General features: G+C 36.7%; 1 protein-coding gene across 3 annotated transcripts in view; it reads right to left on the bottom strand.

The window, feature by feature from the left end:
• The window catches only part of INTS6 (integrator complex subunit 6), a 91,729-nt gene extending 67,563 nt beyond the window's left edge, over positions 1–24,166 (bottom strand). The window contains exons 1-4 of one of the 3 annotated variants that reach the window (XM_039473270.2): positions 23,540–24,166; positions 23,094–23,171; positions 22,135–22,284; positions 1,749–1,838 (exon numbers count right to left, since the gene is read on the bottom strand). In XM_039473270.2, the coding sequence (XP_039329204.1) occupies positions 1,749–1,838; positions 22,135–22,284; positions 23,094–23,171; positions 23,540–23,650 (429 nt within the window). In that variant the 5' untranslated portion in view covers positions 23,651–24,166. Of the gene's footprint in view, positions 1–1,748; positions 1,839–22,134; positions 22,285–23,093; positions 23,387–23,539 lie in introns of those variants that run through there. The other 2 variants (XM_039473271.1, XM_074387662.1) reach the window with 2 other exon arrangements.
• Between the last annotated feature and the right edge of the window lie 385 nt (positions 24,167–24,551).

Raw genomic sequence — 24,551 nt, 5'->3', positions numbered from 1 at the left:
TTTCATCACATTGGTCAGGCTGGTACTGAACTCCTAACCTTGTGATTCACCCATCTCAGCCTCCCAAAGTGCTAGGATTATAGGCGTGAGCCACTGTGCCAGGCTAATGACATTTTTATTGCTTGTTTTTTTTAAAAAATATAATCCATGTCTACCTGTTTCTGAAAGTAGCAGGACCATAACTGGCTGTACATGTTAACTAGTCTAAGAAAGCCCAAAAGCTCAAGTTCAGCTGTGGAGCATTCCAAAGCTACTGATAACATGTAGACTGTAAATTATTTAATCATGGATTATAATCTACCTAAATTTTTCAGCTGTATCTCCATAAATTATATCCTATATTCCCTTTAATATCAACTGTTCAAATAAAACAATTCTAGCTCTTTTCCCTCAAACCAAGATCAGAGAATTGTATTTCTTTAGTGGTTCCAATACCTCATGAAAGTACAATACTATGTACTTTTCTTTACAGCCTACTAACTACTTTCATATACATTATTTCGGACTTCCAATAACCCTATGAAGTAAGGCAAATGTTGTTCTCTTTATCTCATGGAGAAGGATATTTAGAAAAGTTAGGTCACTGGAACACAGTTTACTGCTAGAAAGTAGTTGAACAAAGACTGGACCCACATATCCTGATTCCATGTCCAATTTATATTCCATAATGTCATACAAATAAAAGTAATCCTAAATGCTACTAAACTTAAAATGTATACTTTTCCTGCTTAACTAAACCCTCGTAAATACCATGGAATTAAAATTAAGACACTAAAGCAAATGCAAATGGTAAAGTGCCATTTAAACCATCACCTTTCTATATCAGCCCATGTTAAAGAGCAGTTCAAATACTATAGTAAAAACACCTTAAAATAAAAAAAAAAAAATCTGTTGTATTCATTAAACCACACCACCCACAACTCTGCATAATGAATGTTGGTGTAGAATAGATAAGGTTAGCTATAAATTTTTTATATAGCTGGAGGAAGTGGCTCATGCCTGTAATCCCAACATTTTGAGAGACTGCAGGTGGATCACCTGAGGTCAGGAGTTCGAGACCAACCTGGCCAACATGGCAAGACTCTATCTCTACTAAAAATAACAAAAATTAGCCGGACATAGTGACTCATGCCTGTAATCCCAGCTACTCAGGGGGCTAAGGCACAAGAATCGCTTGAACCCAGGAGGTGGAAGCTACAGTGAGCCGAAATTATATCACTGCACTCTAGCCTGGGCAACAGAGTGAGACTCCATCTAAAAAAAAATTATTTATACTGCATTTGACTTAGAGAAAATAAAAATGTCCAAAAACCTTACTTTTCCTAGTCTTAACCTCTTCTTTCCTTTGCTATATTCTAGGCAAAGAGTCTCCATTGTCATTGGACTGCCAACGACAATCCACTGAAATATGGGAAGAAATTATTAGAATGCTGTTTCCCTTTTTTTAATTAAAAAAAAAAAAACAAATTTATTTTACTATTTATGTTACAGACTGATACTGTTACCCTCACATAAACTCATAAATACACATACAAACAGGGTGTGAGTATGCTCAAACACTTCTCATAGAAGGGATTCTTATTAAAGAAAATAAGAACCCTGCTACAAACAAAGATGGGCCGTAGGAGACAGATGACTCTAAACTGCATCAAATAACCAGAGAACCTATTAAAGGTGTTCAATATCCTATACAAATAAAGATTGTTCAACTGCATTTGCATAATCCATGTAATATAAGCACAACTTACCTCATCCTGGACTCCACTGGTGGTAGTCAACTTGCTCCCATCAGTAATTGTGATAATTATTGCTGGCTCCAAGAAAAAAGGGTTTCTTCCCTAAAGCCAAAAAACACATTATCACATAAAGGTTTAGACTTTGGCCTAAGTTTTTCAAGTAAAAAGTCAATTCTCAGAACAGCATGTATACAATCTCCCTTTCTTTGTTTCATTTTACATGTAGTATATACCTGTTTGTACATTTTAAGATATAGAAAGACACAAAAACTTAACAGTGATTAACCCTGAGAAAGGGGGATTAGGTAGAGAAAAAGGTAGATTTTTCACTTCTTTATACATTTGTGTATTGCTTTCATTTTTAGAATGAGAGTATTTATGTAACTGAGAGTACTTAATTTTTTAAAAGGGACCCTATTAGTTCAATTCTAATAATTTGACTTTTTAAGATATTACAAATTACAATAAAAAAGAGCATATCCTGAGAAATTTTCTTTTTTTCTGAGAAATTTTATTACAGAGGAAGGCAGATAGTAGGTAAACATTATCATAAGGTATGCATGTAATAAAAATGTCTAAGCAAATATCTAGGTAAATGGTTTGAAAGATTTTAAGACCTACTTCTATGGAAATAGTAGGGCTAATCTAAGCTCAGCTAAAATTTAACAGTACAAAATAAAAAGTTTAAAAAATTAAAAATGGTTACCTAAAGAAAATGTTTGGAGAGGAAAGTACAAAAATAGTGGTAGCAGAAGCAATGGAACAGAGTAGCACAGGCTCTCAAATGTTCTATAAAGAAGGTAAGATAACATCAATAGCTTCCATTCAAATCTCTGGCCAACCCACTCTACTAGCACAATGATCAGTTATAGGCGAAACACTTGGTAAGGGACTAAGAGAAACATACGCTTGCCTTTTCCATATTAACGGCTCTCATTTGAGGGACTGACAGAACTAAGACCAAAAGATACAAATTTCAAGAGGGTAAATAAACCTTGTGTTTGAAATCAAAGTTATCAAATTATCTGCCACTAATGGTAGCAAGAACTGAATGAAGATTTCTTGGATAAAATGTAGAACTGTGTATGACACTTTTTTAATGTGCATATGAGTCACTTGGAGATCTTAAAAACAAAATGCAGTTTCTGATTCAGTATGTCTGGGATGAAGACTAAGATTCTTCATTTCTAACAAGACTGCCGGCTAGACGACACTAAAAGCCACGGACCATACTTAGAACAACAAGAATGTAGAAGAGTTATAAGCATATAATATTCTATGGTTCTATAACTTTATAATTTTCAATTCCTAATATATTACAATATATACACAATATTTGTTGAATGAATTCACAATTGTAGTAATTATATGATTCTAACCTAATCATCATAAATGGGGGGGGTGGGAGACATATAATAGACCGTCTTGATCAAATCATTCAACTTGTAAGTGACACGTGCACTTTTCTAATTGGTGCCCAAGAAAAAAATGGTTCCAGAGGGAGAAAGATTCCTTTGGTTAAATAAACTTAAAATATGTTAGACATAATCTCTAGAAGATTCTGATGCACAGCAGCAGTAAAATGTCACAGGAGTCTTGCAGGGAGAAAACAGGAATTAATTTATCGCTCCTTCCTCCTCTATAATATTCATGTTATATAGAACTCATTTTGCGGAAGCATTACATTATATTATCTCTCACACTATTCATCCCCAAAATACATAATAAATTCTAATAACATAGGGTCTTCTCAGGCAATGTTCATTCCCAATGCTTAGCTTTGATTGTTTCCCTAAAGTAGAATGCCTTTCCTTTTCCCTGTTCAAGCCTACCCAACTCCTACTCATTCCTTAAGGCCCAGTTTAAATCTTTCTGTTTTCCATGAAGCCTTCCCTAATTACTCTGGGTCTTTAATAATCACCCCCTTCCTTCTCCATATTCTAATAGTGGGAGTTTTCACACTTTAAATTAAATAAATAAGAAGAGTAAATAAAATGTTTCTTTAAATAAAATTGGATTTGAGTGGTTTCATGGAGCACAATTTGAATACCACTCCCCTACAATATTTATCCTTTAACCTTTTCAAATAATTTTTAATTTAAATATGAATTAAAAACATACCATCTTACACAACAGCATGAATATACTTAACAACTGCAGAACTATGCACTTAAAAATGGTTAAAACAGTAAATGTTTTTTACCACAATTTATTTAAATAAAAAAAAAAAGATCTTGTATTGTTTGCTATTGTTTCATGTGTTTGAATATCCTGAAGGCAAAGAGTATGTCATATTTCTTCCACACCACTAAGCAAGCACTGGACACAAAACACTTCAACTTATTCACTGACTCACTGATTACAGCTTAATACAAACCTGCCTGGCTTCACAGAACCATTAAGAATTACTCAATCTTCAACAAGATTCAGAAAAATGTATATACATGTTACCTTTACCTCAATATAAATGTGTCCTCCCAAAACTCAATGCATAACAACTCATGAATTTGCTGGGCTACTAGGGTATAAAAAGGAGCACTACCTCCCTCTTATGACTTTCAACCACATATTATCTACTCATTCATGTTAGCCATTCAATCATTTATATTGAGTGGTTATATATACCAGATATCGTATTAGGTGTATAACATAACACTAAATTTCTCTCTTGGTCTCTACTAGTAGTATTTTAGCTCAAAACTTGCCTAAGGGAGATAAAGAAAACCAAGAGGTCCTATTATCTTTGAAACTGTATTGTGCTTCCACTCTTAAAGCTTAACTACTTTTGTTGACTTGCTGCTTTTCAAAACCAAATCAGCAAAGCTCTAAAAGCTACCACAGCATGGATCAAATACTTGTAGTAGGGTCTTCTGTATCACTTCTACATTTTAACATAAACAAAATCAGGCCAGGCATGGTGGCTCATGCCTGTAATCCCAGCACTCTGGGAGGCCAAGGCAGGTGGATCACTTGATGTCAGGACTGCCAGACCAGTCTGGGCAACATTGTGAAACCTTGTCTCCACCAAAAAATACAAAAATTAGCTGGGCATGGTGGCATGTGACTATAAAGCCCAGCTACTCAGGAGGCTGAAGCAGGAGAATCCCTTGAACCCAGGAGGCAGAGGTTGCGGTGGGTCAAAATCATTCCACTGCACTCCAGCCTGGGCGACAGTGTGAGACTGTGTCTCAAAAAAAAAGTCACATTTTCTAACCAAAAGTCCGATGCCTATTCATTTTTATTCCTGTATAAGCACACCGAGAATTATCTTTCAGAGGCAACAGAACTAGTCATATTTCTATTAAAGAACAACAATCTACCATGTAGCAGACTCATAGATGATGACATCCACCTGAAAGCTAATACTTTTTAAAGGCCTATAATGCTTACAAAATTAAGTTAAAATATATTAAAGCTTAACAGAAAGTCTGAGTTATTAAATTTAATTAAGCTAAATTCAGACACTAAAAACAAAGTTACATTTTCTTAAACAAAACAAAGTTTTTAGTTGAAACTTTACCAGTCTTATACAAAATACTCTCCACCAAGGCTACCCTTAACAGACCTGAAATTACTATAAGAATAATAACATTACTGTTATATTGTCTTGATAATAACAATAAAGCACTTATTTCATTTGACCCTAAAAAACTTGGTGAGGTATAAAACTCCCTAAAAAACTTCAGGGAGATTAAATGATATAACTCAAGGTGGCCTAGATGTTAAGTAGCAAAGTCAGAACCTTATTAAGATATGCTAATTCTAAAATCCACATGGTCTTTTCTGCATCATCTGGAGGTCTGACAACTACTAAATTCTCTTGTACATAATTCCATACCAACCTGGATTGTGCCATATTCACCCAACAAAGAATGGTGTTACAATCAGACTGTTTTGTTTTTAATATATTCTTTCTGCAATAAAATTAACTATAGTAAGACTATTCCTTTACTTGGTAGATTTCTGTGATTCTGTAATTTCTTACCCATCAATTTCTTTATGTATAAAATAAATATATCTTCCCCCAACACAAACACACTGAAACAAAATACAATATATAGCAATGTTTACTTTTAAAAACTATATAAATTCAACTTTCGGAGAGTATATACATAAACACAAGATAAAATAACAAGTTCTTTAGTGACTTTAAATTTTGGGAAAATCAGATAAAGATCAAACATAGAAAAAGAAAAATATTATCATCCTCATTGTACCAATTATCCCTTGCCATGCCTAAGATCCTTTCCTAAGATTAAAGAGCTTAGTCAAGAAATCACACTAAGAAAAGCAATAATCAGTTACTATAAAAATTAGGATAATGATTTAAGTGAACGCAATTTATACACACAAGCTTTTTTTTAATTTCCAGGAAAAATGTATTCCCATCTCTATTATATAAGAATTTGACATTAACAAATTTATTTAAGCATGAATTTCTAAATCACTAGCAGAAAGTAAACATGTTGCTCCAACAAAGTGTTCTTATGTACTGTTTTGCACTGTTCCTTACTGTATAATAATTGTCATCTTTTTCTGTCGACATTATTTTAACTAGCAAATTAACAGTTTTAGTTTTCTGCCAATATTGTAAGATTTTTGTCATGTTTTACAAAAAGTAAAGTTTTAATACCTCCAAAGTCTAAATGAGAGGTACAACTTAATTACTGCAATATAATGTTATTCAGTATCTGGTGTCAAGCCTATGCAATTTAATAATTTCCAAATCCTTAAAAGCAATTATTTTACATTATTATGCCTAAATAAGTATGTTTATAAGTCACTCAGTTGGAAGACAATCCTCTAGAATTTCTCTCAATATTCACTTTGGCCATAAAGTTATAAATAGCCTTTATCATAATTATAATAAGATATATATATATATAAACAACTAAGCTCTGCTACAATAAAGACAACCAGTAGAGGGACTAAAAGTTTACTTTTGCTATTAGCAGAATAAATTCACATTTTACTCTCAGAGCAGTGGTTCCTGGCATAACATACGGCTAGAAAATATAATGCAAAATATGAAGCTCTAGCTCTAGAGCTACTTACTAAAGGGAGTCAATCTTTTCTGTCATTAAAAATTTTTCATTTTAATTTTGGTCAGAAACCTCAAGTAAGAGTTTTGCCACAAAAATAACATAAAGCAAAACCTTTTACTTCACTTAAAATTTCCTACTATAGTTTTCTCAACAGCTGATACGGTGTTAAATAACTCAGTTAAGGCATAAAACCTCAATAATAAGAAAATGTAAAGAATATAATTAATGTAAACAGATATCTACTAGAACCTATGTTATTTTTGAAAGAAAACACTTTTGAAATGTTACAACGAACTATTTGGAAAAAATTTTTGAAAATATTTAAAAAAGGTAATTTCCTCCAAATAAGCTAACCTGATCTCAGGAAAAGAATTATTTTCAATTACCTAAGAAACTGAAAATGTAGTGGAGGAGGGGCACAGGAATGTTATCGTACCCTTAAACAGGTCATAACTAATCTTTTGATGTGCTAATCATGTTTGTCAAGTCAATAATTCATTGTCATTATTAAATGCTGCTAATTTTTTTTAAAGGTTGAGAAGGCTCATTAAATTATGGGGATAAATATACAACTGGGTAACAACATATTACAAACAAAATACAATTATTAAGTCAATAAAGGTCTCAGGTCTACATTTAAATCAATATTCCAGGCCAGAATTACAAACTTTATGTTTTAGATTTCAGTAAGATTATTACTTTTATTGTTAAAAGTCTCAAGTAGTATAGTAGAAAAGAGTCTTTTGATGTCAAACTCTAAAATATTCATCTTAAGACATTAATGCTGGCAAAATAATACCTTTGACTACATAAAAAAGATCTCTAAAGGATACGTTAGAAACTCATTAACCATGGTTGCCTCCATAGAATGGAAATATTATAACTTTGTATAATACCTCAACTTTTTTTAACCATGTGCATTTATTATATATTCAAAACAAATACTCTTCAAAATTAAAATGTGTTTAGTATTCTAAAATAAAAATTTTAGAAAACCTGCTAGCATATGAAAATCTGGTAACAGAATACATTAAGATCTATAGCTACAGGAAAACATGTCAGAATTCTACAGTATAAGAAATATATTTTTAGTTTCAAGTAACTCCATTACACAATTGTGTTCCAATACAATTCCTTTATTCAACCACATAATTCCTTATGTTAAAAATAAAACAGCATTAAAAACAGACGAATACTATGAACTTGAGTAAAAGTAGGGAGGACTTCCATATATGTGTTTTATGACAAAGGAACTCCATCCTGGAATTTGATTTCATAATAGATCAAATAGTAATAATGTTAAGAAATAGTCACCATAAGAACTGCAAAATCACCAAAGTTTGACTTTGTAAAAACAATTAACATTAGGGAAATCTAATAATTGATAGGAGTAAGTATAACTGCAAAAAAAAGTAATTATCAACTCAATATATCTGAAATACTAATAATTTGGTAGAATTTGGGTTTTATACTTGAATTGGAATCTAAAGTTTGAATAAAATTAACAAACTGGTCTGGGGAATACCTAAAAAGTAGTGCCAGGCAAACAGTGTTTATGCTGGCATATAAGGAGTAATTAAAATATCAGAAACATACAACTTTACTTAATAAATAGTAATATTCTAAGAATCTAATACATACATTAGATGGACTGGGGCCAGGCATCCTAGCACTTTGGGAGGCCAAGGCAGGAGTACTGCTTGATGCCAAGATTTTAGGATGGACTGGGTAATAATAACTTGGGAAATTTTATTCTAATGAAGCATATAATAAAAAAAAAAGTTAGAAATACATTTAAAAAATAAATGTATAAATAAAAACCAAGATGTGAACATATTTTCAGGTGAATGGAGTTACACAGCAATAATGTTAAAATTTAATTTGACCTAAAAGAAATCTATCTAGTTTCTTAAGATTAATCACCTCCTTGAGTTGTTGACTGCCATAAAATCTACAGACAATACCTTTGTAAAAGTCTGGTTAAATCCCATCTTGAACTCAGCAATGAACTCAATTTTAAACACTATGACAAGCAGACCTTGAATGTAGGGCAAAGCAGCAGATGAAAACCATTCTGGTTACTTCCTTCTACACATCACACTACAAATATGGTCGCAAAAAAAAAAAAAAAAATCAATTCCCACACACAACTGTCCTACAAAAGATGGTGTGCTATGTCAGCCTTCTACATAAATATCTTAAAATTTACAATTGAAAATGAACTGTCTAATAAATGTTTCGGATCAGGAAAGTTAGCAATAAAGCATTAGATTTTAAAAACAAACAAACAAAAAAAGCATGATGAGCACTTGGAAAACTCTGACAGTATATTGTTTCCCATATGCTATGGCTGAAGGCCAATCTGAAAATAATTGGGTAAGGCTTATTGTGAGGCTAGGTGTGATGGCTCACACCTGTAATCAAACACTTTGGGAGGCTGAAGCAGGAGGCTCACTGGAGGTCAGAAGTTCCAGACCAGCCTGGCCAACACGGCAAAACCCTGTCTCCACCAAAAATGCAAAAATTAGTCAGGTGTGGTGGCACTTGCCTGTAATTCCAGCTACTCAGGAGGCTGAGGCACAAAAATCGTTTGAAACTGGGAGGCAGAGATTACAATGAGCCAAAATTGTGCCACTGGACTCCAGCCTGGGTGACAGAGCAAGACTCTGTCTTAAAAAAAAAAAAAAAAAAAAAAATATATATATATATAGATAGATAGATAGATAGATATTTATATATATAGATATTTATATATATATATATTTATATTTATATTTATATTTATATATATAGTGAGATTAGTTTTAAGGGATCCCGCTTTGTTTAAAATGTGGATTTTTAGTTTTCAAGGAAAGAAATGGTACTAACCCAACTTGACAAAGATTTTTTAGGAGGAAACAAATTTCTCTAAATCCATTACATAAGCATATATACATCGTTTCTAACAATCCATCTTGTTGAAACGCTTATTGATGCTTGTGCTAAATACCTTCCCAAGTGTTTATAGATTTAAGATTTTCAAAGTAGGTAACATTTTTGGGAAACAAAAAAAAAATCTAACTACATAATACTTGTGCCTATCACTTAAAAAAAAAAATGTTTAATAAGCCTTCCTAACGATACATACAAATCCACCAACAGTTTTACCTTAGAAATGCACAGATGTCACATATGGATGACTACAGATTGCTGCATGTTTCAGAATATTACTATAGCTCATTAAAATGGTAACTTTAAGAACATGGCAAGACAATCCCTTGTTACATTAAGATTTACAGTCACTATAATCTCATTTGGGATTAGACACTATCCATTCTGAATTAATAATAAAATTTAGAACGAAGACTTTCTATTCTTTCTACTACCTATTTAGGCTCAATCTTGTGGATGAAATCTCTTGGTTTTCCTTTCTATTTTATTGGTTTAAGGAATAGGATTGCACAAAATTCAAAATTGTATATTCATTATTACATTACCTGCCAAAGAACATAAATGATCAAGACAGTTCACAACTCAGAAATTACCAGAAGACACGAAGACATCATTTTTGCTAATTCCTGATAATCCAAAAGTACTGTAGCTTGTCATTATCTTGCAACATCACCCACTGTCATTTGCAGCCTATCCTTTCACATTGCATATTCAATTACCTTCAATTCCTTATTTAAAACAATAGATTGTTTTCAATTATTTCAGAATAATGCTGTTATTAGCTGTTTCCAGTGTTGAAACCCAGAATAACCATGAGACTGCTGCTGTTTCCTAGTACCTAACAAGATTCACTCACTTTAAAACAAAGGGAAAGTTTTACTCTAACACACCAGCATCAATCCTGTCATTTCCTAGCTACAAATTGCATCATCTAATAGTACTACAATTACTTTTTCTCACATATTCAGAACTGTTTTCATGTCCATAATAAAGTTTTATAGACAATATAATCCTTCCCAGGACTTTCATTAGGAGTCCCATACCTTATTTGGCCAAAATAGAAGGAAAATGTCAAAATGTCACAGATAAACAGGCAATAAAATCAGGTACATAGATAGCTGGGTGTGGTGGCGTGCACCTGTAGTCCCAGCTACTGGGGAGGCTGAGGCAGGAGAATCACTTGAACCTGGGAAGGTGGAGGTTGCAATGAGCCAAGATCGCACCACTGCGCTCCAGGCTGGGCAACAGAGTGAGACTCCAACTCAAAAAAAAAAAAAAAAAAGTATGTAGAGACTACAATGGTTTTTGATAGGAGTAATCACTGGACTGACATAAATTTGTCCTTTGGTTACAACTAGTCCTCTTAACTGTAAGATTTTTTCAGGTTATAGTACTTTTCATGTACAATTATCTCTCTCTACATACCAACAGTCAAATTTCCAATCATATATGCCCTTTAAAAAAAATCTTCATACCAAAAAATCCTTCCTAGGCTTATCCTATTACATCTTTTCCTACGTAAGTCTACATGACAAAAGGAATTATATATTTTATATTTGACATTTCTTCTGGAAGATAACATCTTCCCCTAAACCTCCATCCCAAACATCACCAATGTGAATTCTAAAATATACAATTACAAAGTCCTAGAAATGAACTCTACTCTAAATTTCTTTAAGAAGTTTAAAACCTTTCTGGTTTTCAAAAACTTTCAAAATGTTTGTTTTTACTTTAGCTAGAAACATTGGATATCTAGTTTTGATCAATGACAGACCATGTATATGACAGAGGTCCTGTAGGATTATAACACAGCTGAAGAATTCCTATCACCTCCTGACATCTTAATGATCGAGACCCTGTGTGGGCCTAGGATAATGCATTTGAGTCTTAGTTTTTAACCAAAGTTTTTTTAGAAAAATAAAAACGTAAAAAATAGAAAAAAGCTTACAGAATAAGGATATAAAGAAAACATTTTATACAGCTGTATCTTAAATCTTACTAAAAATGAGTTAAAACATTTTAAAAACTTTAAAGTTTATAAAATAAAAAAAGTAAGCTAAGGTTAATTTATTATTGGAGAGAGAAAATTTTCAATAAATTTAGGGTAGCCTAAGTACATAATGTTTACAAGGTCTACAGCAGTGTATTGTCCTAGGCCGTCAGTTCCCTCACCACTAAGTCACTCACCCAAAGCAATTTCCAGTCCTGCAAGCTATATTCATAGTAAGTGCCTTATCCAGGTATACCATTTTTTATCTTTTATACCATATTTCTACTGTACTTGTCTATGTTTATATCTGTTTAGACATATGAATACTTTTAAAAGTGTTAAAATTGCCTACAGCAATCAGTATAGCTACATGCTATACAGGTAGATGTATAGCCTAGGAGAAATGGGCTATATGCCATATAGCCTAGGTGTATGGTAGTCCATCTCATCTAGGTTTCTGTAGGTACACTCTATGAGTTTCCCACAACAGATCTGTCTAATGGTGCAGTTCTCAGAGAATATATTCCCACTGTTAAGCAATACATTCTGTTTTTGTCAGAGGTATCAGACTAAAAAGATTTTATCCTGTTAAGTGTTTACCATAATACTGGAGATGATAATCATCATCATAAATGCACTCCTAACATGGGCCAGGAAGGCACTTTTGCTAGGTTATTAACAAATATTACTTCTAATCCTCACAAAATTTAAGGGTTGGTATAATCACAATTCTGTGGATGAGAAACTTGATGCTCAGGGAGGCTAACGGACTTTTCAAGACAATATAAGCTAGTGAGCGGCAGAACCAGGAACAGCCAGTTCTAACACAGCAGTTCTCTCCGTATTACCATGCTGCTTGTTCTGAAAAAAAGCAAGATTAAAATAACCATCTAGTACCCCACAATTTCATTTCTAAAATTTAAATAAAAGAAAACTCATAAAAATGATAATAGGTTGTTCTGTTGTACATCCCTTAATCTTTACACAATTCTGCCAAATAGTTTTTTTCATTCTACTTGTCTAGTGGGGAAAGTGAGGCTGAGAGGTTGTATGACTGGTCAGGTCACGAGTGGAATGGAAATCCGTAAGTGGATCTGGTCATATTTTTCTGAATCTTAAGACATAATGCTTAGAAATGTTCAAAACTACCTTAAGTTAAATGAAAACACGGTAGTTAACTCATTAAAAAACTGTCCAATGCCAGGCGCGGTGGTTCACGCCTGTAATCCTAGCACTTTGGGAAGCCGTGGTGGGTGGATCACCTGAGGTCAGGAGTTCAAGACCAGCCTGGCCATCCTGGTGAAACCCCATCTTAAAAAAAATTTTTTTTTAATTAAAAAAAAAAAACCGTCCAGGTAAAAAGTTATAAATGCAACCCTAATACTGGTTGGCATACCACATTAGAAAAATCAAATAATAAACAAAATTAATAGCTCTATATTAACTAGCTACACATCAGAAACTTAAGAAATCAAAAAGTGCCATTAAACATTTATGTATATTATTACAAGCTAGGTCTTAAAGTAATTACAGTATAAAATCCTGTCAACTATCCCTTACATCCCCAGGCCTCCTCCTGCCTTTATTTTTTTTGAAAGAGTCCCACTCTGTCACCCAGGCTGGAGTGCAGTGGCATGATCTTGGGTCATAGCGACCTCCACCTCCTGGGTTCAAGTGACTCTCCTGCCTCAGCCACCTGAGTAGCTGGGATTATAGGTGTGCACCATCATGTCTGGCTAATTTTTGTGTTTTTGGTAGAGATTGGGTTTTACCAGGTTGGCCAAGCTGGTCTTGAACTCCTGGCCTTTAGTTATCTTCCCTCCTCAATCTCCTACAGGGCTGGGATTACACAAAGGTGTGAGCCACAGGGACAGCCCCTTCTATGTTTTTGACCATGATCTTTTTCTTTTTTCTTTTTTTTTTTTTTTGAGATGGAGTTTCATTCTTGTCGCCAGGGTTGGAGTGCAACAGCGAGGCTCACTGCAACCTTCACCTCCCAGGTTCAAGTGACTTTCCTGCCTCAGCTTCCTGAGTAGCTGAAATTACAGGTGCCTGCCACCATATCCAGCTAATTTTTGTATTTTTAGTAGAGGGCAGGTTTCACCATGTTGGCCAGGCTGGTCTCAAACTCCTGACTTCAGGCAATCCGCCCACCTCAGCGTCCCAAAGTGTTGGGATTACTAGGCGCGAACCACCATACTAAGCAATTGATCATGATTTTCACTCTGCATTGCCCCCTAACCTGCAAGGGTTCTGGGTTCTCAGTAAACTTTTTATTCTTCAAACTTGCTCAGATGCTACTATCTCTGAGAAGTCCTTCCTGGTTTATTCCCTAGATCGTGGTCCCCAATCCTTGGTTCCTATTTGGTGTGGGCAACACAGCAGAACATGAGCAGTGGGCAAGTGAGCATTACCGTCTGGTCTCTGCGTCCTGTCAGATCAGCAGCAGCATTAGATTCTCATAGGAGCCTGAACCCTATTGTGAACTGTGCCTGAGAGGGATCTAGGTTACGCATTCCTATGAGAATCTAATGCCTCATGATCTGAAGTGGAATAGTTTCACCCAAAACCAACCCAACGACCTCCACCAATCCACAGAAAAACTGTCTTCCACAAAACCAGCTTGGTACTAAAAAGGCTGGGGACCGCTGCCCTAAATTTGTTTACTTTCTGCCAAACAAAGGGAGGAAGGAATCCAACTAAAGCTAATTTTGAAACAAATAGTATTTGGATAGAATGTTACAAGAAAGACTAAATGTAACAGTGACAAAATGAAATGTTTCCCTTTCAAACAAGAACTGAAAGAAATCATACTGCATTACAGAACTACAGACAAAACCTAAGAAAGCAACTCAGACCCACTGGTTGTATATTTAAATAAAATGTTGTTAAATAATATACAAGTTACTAAAAAATCTGCATAACTGTTCTATCACCAATTACAACTTTAATATTTCATAAATGTGAAGAAATTAAGCATTTTAACCTTTCTAGGCCTTTTCTTCACCTACAAAATGAGAAAAATTGAGTAAACTTCTAAAATCACTTCTATTCCAAAGCCCTATGAAACAATAATAACAAAACACACAAAATTTAATGAAAAGTTCTGTCAGTAGATGTAAACGTTCAACTTTTTAAAAGAGTATGTATTTTAAAATACACTAAGCTTCACACTTCAGATTTGTGTATTTAAGTTGTATCTCAATAAAAATGTTAGATCAGAAAATACAGACAAACCAAAACAAAACAAAAAAAACTTCAGTATTCTGTTTAAAGTCTGGCGACCATGGTAACCTTTTATAGACTAACAGTAAGACTAAACACAAAGTTTACATAAGGAAATTACTTTTTTAAGCTGAGTACAATGGCAAGAGACTGCAGTCCCAGCTACTCCGAAGGCTATGATGGGAGGATCACTTGAGCCAGAGTGCAAGACCAGTCTGGATAACACAGAAAGACTTTGCATCTAAATTTTTTTTTAATTAAAAAACCCCCAAAAAACAAGAAAAGCTCACCAAGACTAATTTAATTGTAGAGTATAAATCTGAGTAAAGGTTATCATAGCCAAAAATCATTTTACATATTTAAGAAACATTTCAAATTATAAAATATTATATAATCTCTTTGGAGAAATCTATGACATAAACATGACTAAACAATCCTTTTAGCTAATTTTGACCACAAACTACCTTAATTCAAAATACACAAATAAGACCAATTCTTTCAAATATTAGATTTGTTCCCTGATCTTTTAATTTCTAGCTATATGTAATTTAATCATAATTATGGATTCCCTCCTATATCAAGAGAAAGTAAAATGCTCTTTAAAGGAGAAGTAGAATCTATTTTTTATTTTATTTTTATTTTTGAGACGGCCTGTTGTCCAGGCTGGAGTGCAGTGGCACCATCACAGCTCACTGAAACCTCCGCCTCCTGGGTTTAAGTGATTCTCCAACAGGGAGTCAGGACTATAGTCCTGAGTAAGGGGACTACAGGCACTTGCCACCCATGCCCAGCTGATTTTCTTGGGGCGGCGGGGGGCAGGTATTTTCAGTAGAGACGGGGTTTCATCATTGTTGGCTAGGGTGGTCTCAAACTCCTGACTTCAAGTGATCCGCCTGCCTTTACCTCCAAAGTGCTGGGATTACAGGTGTGAGCCAGGGTACCTGGCCTGTTTTTGACTTTTGTATTTAAGGTCTATTTTGAACAATTTATCATTAAGAATGCAATAATATCCTTAGGATAGTGGGGGTTTTTTCTCTCTTTTTAAGATCATGACTGGAAAATTTTTTATTCTTTTGTAAAACAAATTGAGAGTATAAAATTCTTAAGAAATATTCTAGTAAGTGTTTTGAAAGAAAATAAAATCTGGGTTTGGGGACATTCCTTTTCATTTAAATTACCATAATTAAATTAATGCTCTATAGGAAATAAATAAATCACACTCATTTTGTGCTAATTTGAGCTTTGTTAAATCTTATTAAAATATCCCTTGATTTACCCAACAGATGTGCTCCTAAAAGGTTCCTTGCAAATCAAACTTGTGTAAATCTCACCTAAAACGCACTAGGGGGAGCTCCCCATTTGAAAGAATCCTAAAGCACGTGCTTTTTTCACGGAAGTATTCTTGCAAAAGGATGACTTTGTGACTTGATCTGCTAAATTACTTAAATTGTTTCCATTTAACACTTCTTTAAAAACATCATCCTATGCTTATTAACTACCACCAAGACAACTTTGGCCAAGTTCTATTACTTTTCTTTCACACCTGCTTTTCCCAAGGAAAAATATATACTTCATGATACTAATAGATTTTTAAAGCATGTAATAATCAGCTTTAAATACCACTAGAGTTTTATAATTTTAATTGAAAATTGAAAAAATAGAAAACTAGAGGTAAATATACTAATCTTTTGGGGGGAAATGATGCTTTTTGTCTAGTTAGCAGACTCTAATTTTTTAAGTACATTTTAAGTACATCATCCCAATTAAACTTCTCATCAATTCTATATTAAAGGTACAATGGCTTCATTATTGCCAACCTGGAATAAGAAGCCGCAGAAGCTCAGGATAGTATTGTGAATGCCCAATGTTACATAATAATTCAATAGCAAGGCCAAGATTGGGATTCCAATTCTCACATTTCCAGCCACTGCTCTTCTTTTACACAATAAAGATGTGGAACACACATTTAAGCAAGTTTGACAGTAGAGTGCCCTCTCCACTAACAATAACTATTGAGGCTGAAGAGCTCAGGGATTTGCAGAGACCATTCAATGGGGAAAGGGCAGCCTCTTCAACATATGGTGGTGGAGAAACTGAATATCCACATGCAAAAGAATGAAGTTGGATCCTTACCTTTTATCATATACAAAAATTAATTCAAACCAGATTAAAGACCTAAACAGAAGATCTAAAGCTATAAAACTCTTAAAACACAGGAGAAAAGCTTCGGTGACACTGGATTTAGCAATATTTTGTGGATGGCACCAAAACCACAGACAATAGAAGTAAAAATACATAAACTGGACTATACCAAAATCAAAAATTTTATGCATTGAAGAAACAATGGAGTGAAAAGGCAAACTACATAATGGGAGAAAATATTTGCAAATCATATATATGTTAAGGGATTAATACCCAGAAAATATAAAGAAATCCTAAAACTAAAAAAAAAAAAAAAAAAAAAAAAAAAAAATTTTAAATGGGCAAAAGACTTGAATGGCATTTCTCCAAAAACAGTGTGCAAACGGCTAACAAGTGTATGTTGATGCTTAACATAAACAATTATTAGGGAAATGTAAATTAAAACCACAATGAGATACCTCATACCCACTAGGATGGCTAATGTCAAAGAAAAATAGAAAATTGTGTTAGTGAGGATACAAAGACAATATAACCCTTGTGAACTCATGGTAGGAATGTAAAATGGTATAGCTGCTATGAAAAACAGTATGGTACTTCCTCAAAAAATTAGAAATGGAATACAATATGATCCAGCCATTTCATTTCAGGGTATACATCCAAAAGAACTGGAAGCAGGATCTCAAAGATATTTACACACCCATGTTCATTGCAGCATTTTTCACAACAGCCAAGAGGTGGAAGCAAGCCAAGTGACTATCAATAGATATGTGGATAAGCAAAATGTGGTACATACAATAGAATATTATTCAGCCTCAAAACAGAAGAAAATCCTGACATGCCCTAAACATGAATGAATCTTGAGAACATTATTATGCTAAGTGAAATAAGCCAGTCTAAAAAAGGCAAGTACTGTACGATTTCACTTATCTGTCATATCCAGAGTAGCCAAATGCATAAAAACAGAAAGTAGAATAGGAGGTTTCCAGGGACTGGGAGTTAACATTTACTGGATATAGAGTTTCAATTTTGCAAGATAAAAAAGTTCTAGATATTGGTTGCCCAACAATGTGAATATAGGTAACACTGCTGAACTGCACACTTAAAAACAGTTAAGATGGTAAATTTTGTCAGGTGTTTCTTACCACAATTTAAAAAAAATGTTTTTAATTAATGGACTTAAAAAATTTACAAAATACCATTCATCATTGTATTTCCACTTCATACTCAACACAGCAGTATTTCACATATAGTAATTTACTTTCATTTGAAAAGACTATCGCTTAATAAATACCAAATTATTATTCATACATTTGTTAATAATCTTAAGAAAAAGCACCAAATGGAAATGGAGTTCTCACTACTTCACCTACCAGCCTTCAAAGAGAAGCCTGTATTTTACACCACCTGAGTATTAAGTAGGTAATACTTAGGTAAAGGGAAAAAAGTAGCAGTATTAGAACTATATCTGTATTATCTCCTGGCTTTACAAAATAGACCTTTATGCTAAACAATAAAATTGGTTAAAATTCTTTTCCCTGAGAATCATTAAATTTGACATTGTCTGAAAGCCACCATTTTTTAGTGAGGTAAACATTCACCATGGAAAATCTTCAAAAAATTAAGCACATATTTTATCTCCTTTTAGGGTATCTGTACAAAGACTGTCTTCACCACAGGCACACAGTAGAAAACATGCCATTTTAACCCCTGGAACAATTTAATCAGTACTAGTATACATCAGGTAGTGGGAGGTATGGAGCAGGTCAGTAACAAAAATGATGACTTGCAGGCCAGATTAAGATTTATTAGCTAATCTTAACTAACCTAAATTTACTGGGAAAAAAAAAAAAAAAAAAAGACAATGTTGAAAATGTTCATGGAACACAGGAAAATTAACAATATGTAACAATATGAAAATTAACTCATCTACATATAAAACTTTAATCAGACCTCTCAAATTTTATACATTTCCTAATTTTAGATATTAAGGCTGGTTCAGACTTTCAGCAGCTCTCAAAGGATCAGCATTATTTGAAACTCTGTTGAACACATGTGAAAAAATTATGTATCAAATTTATCTGCAATGATATGCAATTTAATAAAGTACTACTATAAAGGAAAAGACTGACTAAAGGCTACACATTGTTCCGTTACTGTAGAAATATCAGTAAATGGTATAGATTATCAAAATTATTTATAAGAACGTCTATAGACATGGAATTTTTCTTAGTGGGATATCCAACGTGCTTGAGGAAAACATTCACTAAGAACTATTCCTTTTTCTCAGCTACTTTAACCTAACTAATGCCCTGCAAATTTTTATCACATCCTAGCTAATAATTCAAAGATATTTTATTTGTAGGTATGTTAACTAAGTTAACAAATGCAGTATAGATATTAATATTCTTGTAAATAGTTATGAAAAAGCATATATGTGCATATGTGGTAGTAGATATCGATATAAATATATACATATTAACCCATAGACATTTAAGAAAATAATTTAACATTACATAAAGTTTTGATGCGTTATAAAGTATGTATGTTCTATCATCCATCTAACTAACCTTTTTTCATTTCTTTCTACTAACATTACATATAAGTATTTAGTACTGTGAACTCCACAGATCCTAGTATAGAGCATGAAAGGGGAAATGCTTATGTGAAGACATTAAAGTTACAAAATAAAAGTATTCCACAGAAAACAGGCAGATACAAAGTACTTTTACAAAGAAGAAAACATATGAACAATATTTAGTATTAAATATTTGAGACATTCAAAGTTTCTAATCGTTTTTGTGAATAGAAAACATGAAGTGTTTAAATCAAGATAGTTTGATGATGAAAAAATCTTCTGGAAGAATGTTTTCTTCCAATTCAATACTCTTTACTCAAATTATGATTTTCATTTGAAAAGTGGCTTATTTTAATGCTAGTGTCATTTTTAATGTGCCAATTCAAGACATAAGCATTAATATTATGCCTTGCAATCCTTGCTTATTCATCAAAATAAGTGAGAAGCATCATCTCTCCATGTTATTGAATTTATAAACCCTATCATGCAAAAATATCCCAATCTCTAGGTTCTTCTCTTGGTCAAAGTGGTAACAGCACAGGACCACCTTTCCCTCAAACTTTTGGTAAGCTTTATAGACAAGAACTAAAGTGTTCTCTGGGGGCAGATATCAACTGGGAAAAGGAAAATACAGGTTTAAACTACAAATGTCCTTCTGGCCAGGCGTGGTGGCTCTCGCTTGTAATCCCAGCACTTTGGGAGGCCAAAGTGGGTGGATCACGAGGTCAGGAGTTCAAGACCAGCCTGATTAACACAGTGAAACCCTGTCACTACTAAAAATACAAAAATAAGCTGGGCCTGGTGGCAGGTGCCTATAATCCCAGCTACTTGGGAGGCTGAGGCAGGAGAATCGCTTGAACCCGGGAGGCAGAGGTTGCAGTGAGCCGAAGATTACACCACTGTACTCTAGCCTGGGCAAGAGCCAGACTCCGTCTCAAAAACAGACAGACAAGCAGTTTTTCAAACGAAGCAATCTAAGAGGTATTTGTAATAGGTAGTAGGAGGTGAATGTGTCCAAATGCCTTGACCACTTATGAAATGTGATGCAGAAAAAGAGGAAACTAATAGTTCTGCCATACACCAGGAACATGACAACCAAATGAAGATAACCAAATAATGGCAAGTTTTAAATATCTCTTTGAACTCAGAGGTAATGATGAAAACCTTAAGCAATAAGACTGTGTTGTACTACATATCACAAAGGAATATAAAAGAGAAAGAAATCCATTACTATTTAACAGAAACCAAAAAGTTCATTGCAAATCTACCGAAATTACTAAAAGTTGTAAATAAAAGCAGCAGAGAAGGGAAAAACATAAAAGTATTAATGTAGTAAAAAAGTACATATTTACCTAAATGATGGAAGTTCAATTTGGTAAACCGACTCTGAATTTCAATGTATACTTTAAATGCTATAGGACTAAATTCAGCTATTTCCAAAGATGCTTAATCACTGAAGTTATCCCTAAAAAGCTTATAATTTCCTAAAGCAGAAACAAGTTCATTTCCTTCAATAGGAAGCAAATAGAAGTTGTAGTCACAGAAAGAATTTCTCTGAAATGTATGAAACTCACAAAGACTGGGGACTGTGGAACTTGCGAAAAGAATACAACATACACCCAATATATAATTATGGGAATAGTGCTTTCCACTACAACTTAAGAAGAATTGAGCTCCTTGGAAATAATATTCCATTGTTACATGTAACATTATACATTGTTCAGTATCTTTTATTTCCAGGGCAGTAATATCATAAAATGTTACAATGGACCACCTTGCATTATTTCTTAGTGAATTACTGTTGATTTAAAGCTCCTCTCATCCTCAGATGAAAGTTAAGTGCAATATAAGGACTTGTGGGGGTTAAGAAACGAAGGGTTCTTTCATATTTTCCAGCAGTCTTTTTTTCCAAGGGTTTGGAGTTTAAATCAAAACTCTGGGCCTGAAATTTAATTCAGAATTCTTCCTGCAATAGTTGTTAACTGTGTATGCTTCAAAAGAAAACTTAATGTCCTCAGCCAGTGACTGTACACCAGTGAAAATCTTACCTTTCCGAATAGTTACACAATATGGTCACATTAAACCCTGATACAACAGATTAAGTTCCTCTAACATCTTTACTAATAATATAGAAAGGAAGAGCACTAACTAGTTCCTGTAAGCCATACAATAGCTGCACACACAACTTGAGTGTGGTGAGGTAGAACGCTTTCTTTTTTCTGTCTTTAGTGAACTTTCAAGGAATTAAAACCGAATGTATGTCAATTTTATAGCAAAAGATTCAGATTCTAATCCAGAATACAAATGCATTTTAAAGGGGAAAAAATAAAATATCTATAGTAGGGTTAGAGTGCTTTGTACAATGTGCATGTTCTATTTTAATTTGGAATGTTTTATACTTGCATTTCATGTTATGTAGTTTTTGGACTGGACTTTGTTTTTTCACAAAATGAAAAATCAACTATTTTGCCACCTTATTATTCAACCTACCTGCCCATAGTTGTCTATGCCAGTTACTAATCTATTTAAATTTAATAAATCAAAAGCTGTCCTTAGGGATTGGCCAAGAGTCGTAAGTCCTTCAGCCTGAAGGTTTTTCAGTTCATTCATAAACGTTGCATGGTTTTCTTTCCATCCAGCCTGAAAAGAAAAATGTAAGAATTTTTTTTTTTCATTTTTTTAAAAGCCATGTACACACAGCCGTTATAATCTGACGTTCACCAAGTAGCAGCTTCATTTTTGGTTGGTTTGGCTTGGTTAACGTGTTAATACCATACCACTGCTGAGGAAACTCTTCCAAAGGTGGCCCAGGAATAAACCTGCTTCCTCCCTAGCTTTTGGTAGTTAACAGTCTTAATACTTTATAACTTCCCTGATAAATTTACTACCTAACCTAATACCCAAAATGTGGGTATATGTGAAGGTACTAGCTGAAGCAGATGGGAGCCGGACTTCGGAAGTTAACCTGCAGCTATCACATTGGCCCTGTTAGGACGAATCTGACAAGACCAAGCCTCGCAGCCCCGCATCCGGCTCCCGGGCCGGCCGGGCCGATTCCCCTTTAACGCAAACCGGGGCTGTGCGCGGCCGGGCCCGGCTGTCACTCCGGCTAACTTGAATAAATATCCCCCACAGTTCATTGCTGCCGCTCACGCCGCGGAGGGGAAATGTCGGCCATGTTGATCGCAGCGCCGCCGCCGCCGCCGCCGCCGCCGCAGGGCCGGGCCGGGCCGGGAGGGGACGGCGGTGGCCCCGCGACTCCGCGCCGCGCTAGGACGCCGCGGAGCGGGGGAGGGGGTGGGAACCCGCAGGGGAAGAGACCTCAGCGGCCGGGAGCGCTGCGGGTGGGGGAGGGGAGCATAATGAAGGGTGAATGGGGGGGCGGGGAGGGCGAGCGAGGAAGGAACAGGGAAGGGAAGGGAGGAAAGGGGGAGGGCGAGGGCTGTTACCTTGATAGCATAGGGCGGCTCTTCGAAAGTGACCAGCATATACCTGTCTCCTCTGCTGGCAGGGTCCCGGGCACGGAGCTGCGGGACGGTAGGAGGAAGAGGGCGGGCGAGAGGGAAGCACAGAGGCGAGGTTACCAGGCGAAGAAGGGGCGCCCAGCGACCCCGCCGCCCCCACAGTACCGCACACGCAGCGGCCGCCCCTCCACGCCGCCCCCCGTACACAGATCGCTCCCCACACGCCGCCCGGGGCCGGAGCCCGGGCCCCGGCCGAGCCCGGCTCGCAGCGCCAGCCCGCCCGCGCCGTGGGGGAGGGGGTCTCCGAGCCCGGCAGCTCCCGCAGTCAGGTCCCCGACACCCCCGCCCAGCCGCCCCGGCCGCCCTCCCCCCACCCTGCCGCCCGCGGGCAGCCGGGCCGGGGTCGCCGCCCGGGCTCGGTCAGTCGGTACCTTCATGAAGGTCTCTACCGCGCCTTTGGCCGTGTCCAGGTAGGTGGTGCCCAGATGGCTGCGCTGGTTCATAGAGGCAGACGTGTCTATCAGGAACAGTAAGATGGGCATAGTGCTGGCCGGGGACAGCGGGGCCCGAGGTGGTGGAGAAAGAGATGGTAGATGTGGAGGCGCCGGTGGCGGCGACCGCCGCTAAGCGGGGCTGGGGACCGCGGCCCCCGGGAGGAAAACACCGTCTGGGTCTTTCCTCCGGCTGCGGGGAGTTTCTCCCCCGATAGTTGAGAGGAAACTCCCCAGACCCAGTCCTCCCCGTCGTACCCCCGCCTCCGCCTCCTCCTGCCTGCCTGCCCGCTGGGGCGGGCGCCTGGCCGTCTGTCTGTCGGTCCGTCCCCCCCGCCTCGGGGGTCCCGTCCCCGCTCCCGGCCCCCGTGTGTGTCCCAGCGGGAGACGGGCCTGGCTCCCCGCCCCACCCCCGGTGCAGGGAGTGGGGACCTGGGAGCTGGCGAAGAGGGGAGTGGGCTGAGGGGAGATTGGCCCTGGGGCTGTTGGGAGAAGTTTCAGGGACTCCCTCCGCACCCCGGCGGTGTCACCACTTTCTCAGCCCCTCTCGCTACTGAAGCGCTTTTCTCTCTCACACTCCGGTTTTAACTCGGGCAGGGGCTGCGGAGGCTCCACCCCTGACACGTCCCGGAGCCACGTGATACACCGCCCCAACGTTCTATTGGCTAGTCCCTACCCTTCATTAGCATATTCAAACAGCTCAGGGGCGGGGGAAGCCTGCAAGCCGGCTCAGGGAACAGTTATTGAGCACGCGCGGGGGCGGGGCGTCGGGTGCGCGCGAGCCAGAGGGCGGGGGGCGGGCCGACCCGGAGGCGGGCTTCAGGAAGGGGCGGGGCCGGACCGCGGAAGGACCGCGAGGTGGGGTGGGGGCCGTGTCCGCGCGCGCGGGGCGGCAGCGGCGTTGAGCCTGTGCGTCAGGGCTGCCGGCCTCTGCTTGGCTGTTGGAGGTGAT

Source organism: Saimiri boliviensis, chromosome 16 (assembly GCF_048565385.1).
Source record: "Saimiri boliviensis isolate mSaiBol1 chromosome 16, mSaiBol1.pri, whole genome shotgun sequence".
Lineage (NCBI taxonomy): Eukaryota > Metazoa > Chordata > Mammalia > Primates > Cebidae > Saimiri > Saimiri boliviensis.
The sequence above is the reverse complement of the archived record's forward strand: the minus strand, read 5'-3'. Positions and strand labels throughout refer to the sequence as shown.